This window comes from Arctopsyche grandis, chromosome 6 (assembly GCF_051622035.1).
Source record: "Arctopsyche grandis isolate Sample6627 chromosome 6, ASM5162203v2, whole genome shotgun sequence".
Lineage (NCBI taxonomy): Eukaryota > Metazoa > Arthropoda > Insecta > Trichoptera > Hydropsychidae > Arctopsyche > Arctopsyche grandis.
This window is the reverse complement of record NC_135360.1, coordinates 13,302,293-13,315,303: the sequence shown is the minus strand read 5'-3', so window position 1 is coordinate 13,315,303 and position 13,011 is coordinate 13,302,293. Positions and strand designations below refer to the sequence as shown.

Here is a 13,011-nt window from a genome sequence, read left to right as displayed (position 1 = left end):
TTAAATTATGTAAAGTATCAAAAATAAAAGTAACAATGAAATCTTATTAGACATTAGAATATATTGAACCAGATTTAAATAAACGAGGAGACTGTGGTCCTCTGGGAAATAATTCAACAGTTTAACAAATATACACGGCGACCGCAAATCCACGGGACGGAGATAAGGGAATAGCTTCTGCAGAAACGTTTCGCGAAAATGGGAAAAGCGCTGTTAACCTTCATTTAACACCGGGTCGACAATAATTGAAAGGGGTGAGGAAAACTAGGAGGAGGTAAGGAGCGTATATAAAAACGATGCATTTCAAGCCAACCATGACAATTTAATCGAATTTCAGTTTTAACGATCTTTTTTATATTTTTTCAGCACACCTAGTTTGTGTGCGATCTTGGTAATATGTTTTAGTTTTTTTGTGCTTTGTTTTAAGTGATTGATGAAGGATCGGTTCACTGCGATGGAAGTGCTAGCTGACCCTTTTCAAAAGTCTCAACCGGGTGAAGTTATCCAGTAATGAGGTAGTCGAGATGGACAAGGTCGCTAAGAGATTATACAGTCAAAGATTTCCTTGATATATTATATTATATTACTTGGAAATGGATTATATTATTCCAAACAATCGGTGCTCAAAAATGATTAATTTCACTATATGATTAAACTTATCTTTTATACTTTCATAAAACGAAATGAACTTTTAATGTCTTCGGTGTCTAATAAGACACGTTTGCGCTGGTATCGATTCAATTTGAGAATTTGCTACCTCGGGGATTTCCTTTTTCCATTTTTTTACGTAATATGTACGCATATATTATGTATTTTCTTGTTTACATGTAAAACACGCCTTTTATTTTTGTATTGTAACATTTCTGATATCCACAGGAAAATATATTAAAATGTAAATTACGTTACCGTAACGCACGAGACGATTCCTGTTTCAAAAAATTTACCCCGAAAAATTTCGACAAGAGATTTTCATACGAATTTTAAAATATATTTTTCCTCTTAAGTATTGAGTTTTATATTTAATTAAGTGCAGAAAAGAAAAATCGTGCTATGGTTTTAATAAAGTTTTAATCCTGTAGTACGACCGGTTTACCGTTGATATTAAATCTGGATTTATTTTTAATTATAACGCTGTGAAGTCGGTTTTATTTATAAATATATTTTCTTTAGACGCGTCTGTTGAAGAAAATGAAGTATATGATCGATACTTCAATTCATATCCTAGAGCAAAATATCTCATTTTCAGTAAAAATATTGTAAAATTTCATTTAATCATTTAAATATCGTTTAAAATAGCATTTAAGTAAAGAAATATATAAATAATACCCTTAATCAATTTGATTTCTAATTTTTTTTTAAATTAATTTTTTTACCATGGTGCCCAAAATTTCCCAAAAATGACACCTATGGTTTAAAGGTATGTATGAATTTATATAAATTTTAGATTACAAATTTGAAATTATATTCAAATAGTGGTGACAAATAGGTAGGTTGGTTGCCAATGTGGCGAGGAACCGTTTCAAAAATGAATTCATATAAATTGGCGAGTTTTGAAACGATCGAATCGGAGTCACAAATATCCGTCTAAAGTCTGGCCAATAGCACTGTATCAGGGTTCGAACCCGTGAACCCTCAGATGTTAGGATACGCTAACCACTCATTGCTCGCAGCTGACCAGCAGCACTGCGGAAATACTCCGAATAAATTATTTTCAATCGAGGTCAAACCAGGAACCTTTCGGTGGTTAGCACAACCACCAAGCTATATATACTACTGCCTTTATATTTAGAATTGACGTTTTCATTGTTTTTATTTTAATACAAAATCTTATTTCAATTCACATAACATACATATATTATCGTACATGTACATATATTTTTATAAATTTATAGATTGAATTTATCGGGTGAGTCTATTTCGTGAAAAACTTAGGTTTTTCCGACCAAAAGTGTATATAAAACTTTTGATATTATAACAGGAATAAATATTGATTGTATAAAAGACAAATTTACAACGAAAATGAAGTACATATTATATATTTACATAAAATATTATTTTATTTATGATCTCATGTATTTGTGTATGTACATACATACATATATGAATAGTGAGAAGAATAAGCTACATATAATATCATGAGCGAGATTTCCCCACCGTAGATTTTAAAATGGTCTTTAGCATAAATTTCGACTTGGCACACCATGCATGAAGAGTGTGTTTGAATGTTATCTTAAGACCGTTTTGTCAAACATTTACGGTCGTCGGTGTACAGCATTGACGTTATAAAGTGAATGGGTCCTAGTGTCGAGGTGGGCTTTATCCGGGTCTATTGTGGCCCTGGGGTCTAAGCGAAGCCCCCGGGGTCTTCCGGAGACGACACGTTCGCGAAAATATTTTAAACCCCCCTCTCGTCCCACTTTGTTCATCTCCGCTTCATCGTCGCGGTGGAAAATCAGAGAAAACTCCACTCGAGTACTTGACGAACGCTTTTAATAAATTCACGGCTCGCGCATTTCCTTTAACCGTGGAAGTTTTTCGTCGAGATTTGTATCGGCCGTTTCTTTTTCGAGTTTTTTTTATGCATAAATAATTCTATTGAATAACGTATACAGGTCGATTTATGGCTGACAGTACAATCGAGTTAATTAGAATGAAGTTAATTGTTCATATTAAAAGCATTTAATGATCAGAAATCTATGTTATGTTTTATTTTTATTTTCCCCAAAAGTGTAAGGAAGAGAAATGGCTACACGGCATTGATCCTCTTTCCGATAATGACACTTTTTATGTTCATCGAATTCAATCAATTCGATTACTCGCTTCAATTTGTGGAACAATAGTATGTTACGTAACTGACTCTATACTTTCTCCATTAAAGAACAGACTTTAACTGGTTTTCAAACAAAAAAATATGTTTCAAATAAGTTCGATGAGTTTTATTGGCCTTGCTGTCCTGTGGATGATTTTTACGACACATGGGAGTATGTATTTTATTTTCTTGGGAATGTATCGATATAACTTTTAATTTTATTTCATCATTATTAAAAAAATAAATAAAAAGATTCTAGAAGAGGTCACGCCTGGTCACTGCTGCTATAATATATGGATGTGAAACTTGGACATGATTTCAAGACCAGAATAATCAGCTGCATCGAAGCTTTTGAGATGTGGGTCTAAAGGCGTATGCTGAAGATCCCATGGACCAAAAAAGTCACAAATGAAGCTGTTCTCAGGAAGCATGATAGGAAGAGGCAGGGAACTTGTTTCTGTCATCAAGCGGAGAAATATGAAGTATCTCGAACACATGATACGGGTGTACAAAATACAATTTTTCCGTTTGATAACCATGGGAAAAATAGAATATAGAAAATGGATTGGCAGGAAGAAGTTGTCTTTGCTTCAAAACATGCGCATGTGGACCGATATGAGCGCCGAAGAGCTCTTCCGAGCCGCTGAAGACGGATGCGGATATCTGCAAATAATCGACGAGGTGGTCGCAAACGTCCGGATGCGGAAAAGGAATTGTAAGGAAGAAGAATATGTAAATAAATAAATAGCAAATTAGCATCAATAGGAAATATAAATTAAATCGGAGCGTTTAGCATGAAACTCTTTTTTTTTTTTTGCTTAAAGTGAATTCACCCAGCTTAGTCTTTATCCGTGAAATGTTGTGCCAATGAAGAGATCCAACATTTACATATTGCCAAGCTCAATACAATTGATGGGCGGGTTTTTTGAGATTGATTTTTTAAAATACAAACCAAACCCTGATCGAATTTATTTCGAATAAAATACAACGTGAACTGATGCTTTCATCCGTCGTTCACATTGTTAGATTTGAACAAAGAACGTTAATTAACGGTAGGGCGGGGGACAATTATGACCGTTAACAAAATGCATCACTAAGCAGTAGCAAACAAAAGCGAACGTTTGCAAAATGAACACGAAATATTCTCAAGCACCCATTAATCGTTTTTAAACGGTATTTATGTTCGAGTTCGGCGGCACAAAACCCCTTTTGTATTTATTTAATCGGTGTGAGCGTAATAAGCGAATTTAGGGGATTAATTGCGCTTTAGGCTCACGTTAAGCGAGTACGTGACGTTTTCGTTAACGATTCCAATAACGGTAACTGGGAGCTATGTATGTGTGTGTTTGTTTGCAAAGTGGGATGGAAGCAATCTTAGGGTCACTTCACATTTCTGCTTTTGGCATTATGTCAGATTTTTTAAATACGAAACGCTTTGTTCGTAGCGATCCTTAATGGGCATGAAAATTAAAATTATTAACGAACGTTTAATTAACATTTTTTTTGTGTAGAAAAATAAAATGATTGTATAATCTTAATGGGAATAATATTATTTCGAGAAAGCATTTTTTTGTTTCGTTTGTATTTTTTTTCAATTATCTAATTCCATTTGGTATAATTAATTAATCAAAACGAAATGTTTCTTAATTTTTTTTAGCAACTGGAAATTCCGTAATTTTGGTGTATTAACTTGAGTGTGACGTAGTTTTTCGAGTGATCATTAATTAATTCATTTCCACGAGGAAATTTTGTTGAAAATTAATTAGATACATTTCAATCAACGTCTGACAGTGAAGGAGCTTTTTTTAATTTAAGACAGACTCCGAAATGTAATTAACGAAATTAAAATGAATGCACTTTGACTAAAATTTAATAAATATTATATTATACTTTTAAATCGGGGTGAAATGAATTAATTTCATGGGCGGATCCAAGAAGGGAGGGGGAATGGAATTTAATTTTATATATATACATACATACATACATAGATGTACTTTAATTTTTTCAAATCCTCATGTTAACCTTCAAAAATGTATCAATACAAAATATAAGTCCTTAAAATTTATGGCCCAGGGTTTTTAGCAATGTATTTTTATGTATTATATTTTTAATTTGATTGCTTCCCCCTTGACCATTCTCTGTATCCACCAATGTAGGGACGTGATGTGGGGGGGGGGGGGGGGAGAGGAAGGACTCTGGGAGCAAGATTGAGGGGGGCGCCAAAACGTGGTTGGTAATACCAAGGATTTTAAATTTATTTTATATGATTTTTAATATTTCGATTATTATTTGAAATTTTACAATTAATGTTTATTTAAATAGCAAACGGGCGCAACAAGGAGGGTCACCGTAAATATTCACAAAAAATTACAATATTCTCCTTTTAATTGAATTTTTTATTTTAAATTTGAATTTATTTGTTGCTCATATTAGATGAGAAAACAATATTTTCGATATTTTACTAAATAGACTTATGTACATATATTAAAATTTTGAATAATAAAAAAAAGATAAATAAATAATGGGGGGGGGGAGGCGCAAGTAGAATGCTTGCTTCTGGGCGTAAACTACCCTAGCTACGGCTCTGTACGTACCTGTCATACATATATCTAAGTATATATAAGGTACATGAATGTTAATGGATTTTAACGTCAGGGTGAGATTTAACGTTTACAGCGCAAACAATAAATGTAAAATTTGCGGAGTCTCGCCGATTTATTCACGTCGAACGGCAGACGATGCGAATCGGCTCTCGAACGCTAAAGTTTGCCCACCCCTGAATTAGTTTAATTTTCAAAAGTGAGGCCTACAGTCGTTGGGGAACCTGAGCGCGGCAGCCGCCCCCACTTACACCAACCATGTTGAATTAATTAGGCAATTTGTACGGAGTTTAACGCATCCAACCCACCCATCTACTCCTCCCCCACATTCTCCGATTTTCGTCTATGAATAATTGAATTAAAAATAAGAACAACATCCGCCGGGGAGAGCGAAATTGAAACAAAGTACTCGAGAGAAAGTCAAAAGGTTTCATAATATAATATTATTTGTAAGGGTTCGTCGTCGGTACTCTAATTTTTTTCTCCAAGATCCTTGACGTATCGGATCCAAATTTTGCAGAGGTCCTGTAGATACACTGTATAGGTAAAGCTGGGTACTCGAATCCAATTATAATGTAATTTATCGGGTATTCCAAAGTAAATGTTTCATTCCAATAACACTATATTGAATAATTTTGTAAAGCAATTCAATATTGATATATATTTAAAAAATTCAATTGTTTTATTTTTATTCAATTAATTACTTAATGAACGAATATTTTTTAAATTCCACTGAAGAGTTTTATATTTTTGTTGTAACCAACCAAATACATACACACGTGTCTATTGCATAATCGATTCCAATCGTAGTAGTTTCACCGTGACCAATATTTTTACTTTCTGCAAGGCGAAGTGTCTTGGAGAGGGCATTTTTCCAGTGATTTCCCATTGCCTTCTGCAAAGGACAGAGTAAAATGAACAACTATTTGATGGAAACCAATTTTATAAGAATCCGTTTAAGCGATTTCGTCAGATAAAGTCGAAACCGTCTGAAACAATTCGTCGAGATTTGGAGGTACACAAAATACGGGAAAATTGAATAATAGTTTGACACTTTTACCCGGATTTGAAATCATATTATTACATAGAAATATAAATATGAATGTTTGTACTTCGAATCGAATATTCGATTGTAATAAAATACCTCGTTTGATTTGCTTCAAATTGAATACTCTCTAAATTGAGTAAAAATGTGCTTCTGCATTATTTAAAAATATGTTAATTATTCATTTTTTATGACGACCTAATAGTTTTATATATGTACATTTTAAATTGTTTTAAAATACTGGAACTTAAATGTTTTATCTTTCCCTACTTAGTTTTTATATTATTAAACTAAGAGATATCAGTAGATGAACAAAGCCCCTACTGTAGAAAACATTTCATTTCACTCTCCATCCCATTTTTTTCAATAACATCATTTTTAGAAAGGGGGCTTATATGGGGATTCGACTCAACCACAAAACTTATAATATGTGATGTATCAAATTTAAAATATATTTAAATTTACCATGGTGGCATTGGGAGTTTTGCTCCATGGCTAATTTTGTATATATGTACATACATTTGTATATACTTTATATAAATTTATAACATTAAAATTATATTCAAATAATGGTCACAAATTAGGATAGTTTGCTAATTTGTTTCGTGTTGGAACCGTTTCAACAATGAAATCAGATAAATTCGCAAATTCTGATAGGAAATGATCGACGTGGAGTCACATTTATCCATGATCTGGCCAGAAATACTGGGCCTGGAATTGAAATACTACCCAGAAATACTGGGCCACGACTCCTCAGCATTATACTTGCTGGTTAAATACTTAAGCCTAATCCCGACCCCAATATAAGGCCGATTTGCAGTTTTTCAACACACTGTATGTACATATGTATATCTAAAGATTTACTATATACATATGTACATATGTAGTAAGGCACTGTTCGCCACGCGAGCTGCATAATGGGCGTAGTTCATTTTTCTGTTCTTATCCAATTGCTCGTTTTTTTTTTCTATAGATGCAGTAGACAAGCATTTTCAATATAAAATATAATATGTATTTTAATAAAATAAATAAAAATTTCCTGGTTATAAATGGTTAAAAAAACATCCCGAATGGTTGAGTGCACTATTTTTAAATAAATTGAACATATTTACCGGCAACTACACAAGTAATGTCTCGTTTAGAGTATAAAAGTATTTAGTTGACAGAAATTTCATACAAAAATAGTCTAAATGAACGGGGCCCAAGCAGGCACTAAAATACCACAAGTATTCATCGCAGTGTTTTCAATTTCTGGACTAGTATTCGAAGAAAATAAGGTTCACATCCAAAATATCAACTACGCTCAAAAACAACACTGTAGTAAGGAATATGCCTTAAAATAAAGTATTATACAATATATGTATAGCTATGAAATACTCCGTTTTTATTTATTGAATCATGTTCATTTTTTGAATGGTTTTTTATTAGTTAAATTTCGTTCGTTCGAAGTTTTGGTTGATTTGATCACGTTATCCGAATGATTTTAATCGAATGAATTAAGTCATTCCGAAAGCTAATTTTTCAAAAACGTATTAGCTGCATTCAGAATACAGACGAAGTGCAAATGATAGCTTTATATAAGTAAGTATATATATATATATATGTATGTATATAATCGAATATCCAATGTGAAGAGCTAATGTGAAATGACGATGGGGATGAGGCTTATCCTCCGTTGAATGGCAGCATCCGGTTTTTATTGCACCGGTGGTGCGTAAATATGCAGTATTCTTTTTATTACTGCTTTAATTCGTTAACGTCTCGCCTCGATCCTCGCTGCTGTTGTGTCAATAAAGTTTTATGTTATCGTAAAAACTTTCGAAGGCACGTTGCTCGGACCGGGAGCTTTGGATCGGTAGCTGTCGGCCACGTTTGAATTTATAACGGGACGAGCTTTCGTTGAAAAAGTGAAAATTACGGAAGGCAAAGTGGGTAGACAGATAACGCGAAACACGTCTGCCAATAAAGTCCGAGCTAAGTTCCTTCCGAGGACCTTTTAGCATACGGGTGCTTGCAGGGTCTGTTGAATATTGTTATTGCTTCGAAAGTTTGTCCACTTCGAAAAAAAGTCGGATGCTGCCAAATGACGAAGATCAACAAAATGTAGGGTGATTCACGACTCGTATTGTGGGAGTTGATGAGAAAAGTTTTTCGTGAAAAAAAAGCACACGAACACATGCTGTACGAAATTAAACGTTTTCAGATATACATATGTATTCTATTAAGTCGAGTAATTTGGATCTACATAATTGCACCCACATATTTTAAATGGAAATGAAATGAAAACCATGAATAAAATCTTCATTTGTTTTTTATTTAATTTATTATTTGAATCGAAAATAAATAATATTATTTAACGATCGACTAATCACAAACTTCTTTGAGCAATCTAGCAATCTATCAAAAACGAATTACAGACGCCGTTTCGGTTTTATATACATATAATATATATGTACATGTATGGTTAAATATTGTAGGGTATTATAAGTGTTATACAAAGAAAATACAAACATCGATTAAACATTCAATATCGATTAAAGACTCGATATTTTGCGAGAAATTAGATAAAGGTTGCCAATTTCTTGGAACCGTTTCAATGAAAATCAAACTCAATAGGAAACCATTGACCTGGAGTCACATATCCAAGGTCTGACCAGCAGTAACCGGTGGGATTGAACACGTGACTACTTGTTCGAACGCTAATATGCTATACTGATTAATAAAATAAAGATTTTTTTAGCCTCATTTCGAAATTGTATGTGTGTGGATAAATTATACAAAAACATAATGCTATAACATCTACATATTACTATTATTTTTAATATATGTATGTATGTACATTCTTAAATGGTCCGCAAAAACGGATTAATATCCCCGAGTCTGTCCGTACGTGGGAAAGGTCAAAATTTATTTAAATTTAAACTTGACATTAAATTTATGCGGTTTAGTTGCTAATTGGTGATATCTATAAAGGTTCATTTATACTAGCACAGAACAAACCAGCAACTATGTACACGTAAACAGCAGTACGAAAAATATTCTTTAGTACATTCTACATATTCACATGTTTCGTAATATGTACGTGGCTTATTCGCAGCAGCAGTAACCGACACGGTCTATTCATATTATACAGCAGTACAAGTCACCGAAATGTATCCAGCAGAGACGGCTTTCTTTGGCTATTGTGGAAATATTCACACATAGCGTGACGTCATAGTAGCGAGTGCACCCGTACTAACGAAAGTGTATTTTCGGAAGCGTCATATTGTGACAATATTGACTCGATTGTACGATGCAAGCAGTATTGAGCCTTATCGTAGCGCTCTGTAATGTATATGTAAGCCGATTTTTCCTTGAACTCGTCCGAAACAAGTATGAACGTACATGTCAGTTACTGAGTGTTGGTACGTTCTCGTACTCAAACAGATGCGCGCGAAAGATACAGAGCGTCTTTTTATTATTGAATGCAGCGTGACAGCATGCTATATATCTATTCACAGACACTACACAAGTGAAATTGCACGCGCCAACTCTCAGTAATGGACCTATACCGAAAACAGGCGGTGCTGTATAGTATGAATGAAGTAGTTTTTTCCTTGCAGTGCTGTGCCAAACTGTTGACGTGCAGTGCTGGATAGCATAAAAGGACGTTAATGTAATCACACCAATTTCTACTTCTAAATAGTTGTGTGTGTAATTTTTATTAATAAAATGAAGTAGAATTATTTAAATTGACTTTCATAAAATGTAATCTTTATGTAAATTTATTTTAAACGCAACTCATATCCACCTACCTGAGACGGAGAGTGGAATTATTTATAGCAAAATGCTTTTTAAATCTCAAATACTATGAAAACCCATCCGCTCGCTCTCACGTAAAGAGTTTACTCTGCAATAAATTTAAATGCATGATGGAAAATGTCTTAATATACATGTTTCGTTATAAAACGATAAATAATGTGCTCGTGGTTAAGGGGTCCCCATTGTGTCTCGTTGGTAAGACGCTTTCCATTAAAATTTTAACGCAGCCTAGGGGTTGTCGTATATTAGACGGTGCGTGAGGGTTTGTATCCCAAAATCGTACCACCACTACACATAATCACACCCCAGGGCATAATTGCACTTTTTTTTTTTTAATTTAATTGTAAACATACTTTTTAAATTGGGTTGACTTTTTGAACCTGTCGTCGTTATAAATTTTCCGACAGGTACATACATATTATAGATACTATGCCGGAAAATTTCAACTCGGTACGGGGCGTGCTAAAACGTTTCTGACACGTGAAAATAATTGTATTTGCGTCAATATTGAACTACTTAAGCTCTCGACATACACATGTAGCCGGAAAATTATTACTTTTCACAACTAGTCACACGAAGAGACGCGTGTCTAATGTTATTTGTACTTATGAGACAACTTTGAGCTTATTGTTCTAGTTAAAATGATATGTTTCTGTACAAAAACATTTTATTAGTATTTGATAAACAACTTGCTTGAAAATGGTGGAACTTGCTTTGGAATAAAATATTGATTTTAAACTTTTATTAATGGCGCATTCGGTAGCTGGAGTGAGGTAATTGTCTAAATATCTAATATCATTAGAGTTGTGGTTTACAAGTAGTGTTTAGTGGAGGCTAAAGCAACCTAAGAGATGTTAAGACCAAGTTGAACTACTTGAGACAGTAGGTATAAATGTATATGTAGGCGTAGGTATAGTTATAATTTGATGTATCGCTGCTAATAGGTCTACTCGTTAATATGATGAAATTTTCACTTTACAGTTTATCTAAAAATACGTGTATGTAATAAAAAATAAAATAAAATATAAGAAAAAATAAAATAAAATATGAGAAAAAATAAAATTCCAATTTTAAGATAATGTATGATTCGATAAAAAGATTAATGTGAAAATAAATAAAATTTCAAATAAACAGATAGGGGAAGAAAAAACTTATAAAAAAATATGTTTAAAAAATAAACGATAAAATAGTTTTAATTTTTTATTTAATATTTGTTTTCTTTAAAAGTTTTCGTTCATAGGCACCAGAAAAATTAGATATCATTTCAGAATAATCTTTTTCAAAACCATATTTATAAAATATAAAAATTTTATGAATACATATGAACCGTTATATTTGAAAGTGGTGGAAGTCCAATTTCCAGTTCCAAAAACACTACTTCAGTTTGACTAAATTCACAAATTGTTATCAATACTTTTAATTCGATGTGTCCAGAATCTCGGAAGAGCAGAATAAATCTATTACAGGCCACCAGAATTTTAAAAATTGGTAAAACGCAAAACATAATATTTAATGTTGTGATATTTTTAAAAATGAAGAAAAGTGGATTAATATCAATTTCAAATATAACGGCTCATATGTGTGTAGAAGTTATGTATATTTTCAAGACAATTTTAAACAAGAGTTTAAAATTGTGAGGCCCATTTCAGCTGCTCATTCTGTCCCCCCCCACTATGATATTTATTTATTTATTTTATTTATTTTTATTTTACATATATACCAGGAAGGCCTTACAGGTAAATCCCAATGCGCCTTCCTGGCCAATTACAAATACAAATACAGCATTTTTATTATAAGTCGTTGAATTGCGAGACACTGAAAAAACTCGCAAATTAACGAGACATCTATGAATTGTACATAAATTTTTATTGTACATCAATCAAATTTTTCAAATAGTGGTGACATAGTAGGTAGGAAGGATTTTTAGCCAATTTTTTTTTCCGGGAACCGTTTCAACAATGAAATCAGAGAAAATTGGCAAACTCTGATAGGAAACGATCAACCTGTAGTCACAAATCCAGGTCTGACCAACAGCATACTCTGAAAAATTCATTTTCATTCAGGGATAGAACCCGGCACCTTCTTGACGGTAAGCAGAAGCTTAACGTCCGAGCTATGCTGCTGGCTGTACTTATGCACATATGTATACTAATACCAAAGTTTGTATTTTATAATACTCGAAAAAAAATTTCGTTGGAAACGCATGTTTTTACTGTTAAACATATTTAATAAAGGAAATGTTTTGCTGTCGAAATACATTTTTTTAAATATATCCCTAGTGATATTTTATTTCATATATTTTTTAATGAAAGTTCCTCCATTTCCGAGTAAGAAAACCCCCCCTATAAAAAATCTTGGCTACGAACTTGATCGTATTTACATATTATATGTTTGGAATTCAGTGGAATGTTTAAAAATATGTTTAAATAATTTAAAATGCATCACCTGTCCATCTTTGTTGGCATCAGCTCTCTGTCTAAGTCCATCCCAAATCTTGATCATGGTCTCGTGCGTCTCCGCATACTTGGGATTGTTTGGTGTCCAACCACGTAGGGTACATATTTTCTGCGAATGACAACAAGAAAATGTAAAAAAATAAATAAATATCACAACCTTTTTGCCGCACGCGTACAAAACGAGGGTTGGCATTTCATTGTGACATTTCTGAAATAAAAACAGAACGGTACAAATATTATATTCCGTTCTTACCACTCATACGCATGCAAAAAAACAAAATGGAACATTAAGCTGTTACG

At 33.1% G+C, this 13,011-nt stretch overlaps 1 protein-coding gene across 1 annotated transcript in view; it reads right to left on the bottom strand.

Annotated features, from left to right (window-relative positions):
* The window catches only part of Scp2 (Sarcoplasmic calcium-binding protein 2), a 76,069-nt gene that overhangs the window by 7,867 nt on the left and 55,191 nt on the right, over positions 1-13,011 (bottom strand). The window contains exon 4 of the mRNA XM_077432765.1: positions 12,701-12,820. Coding sequence (XP_077288891.1) covers positions 12,701-12,820 — 120 coding nt within the window. The remainder of the gene's footprint in view (positions 1-12,700; positions 12,821-13,011) is intronic.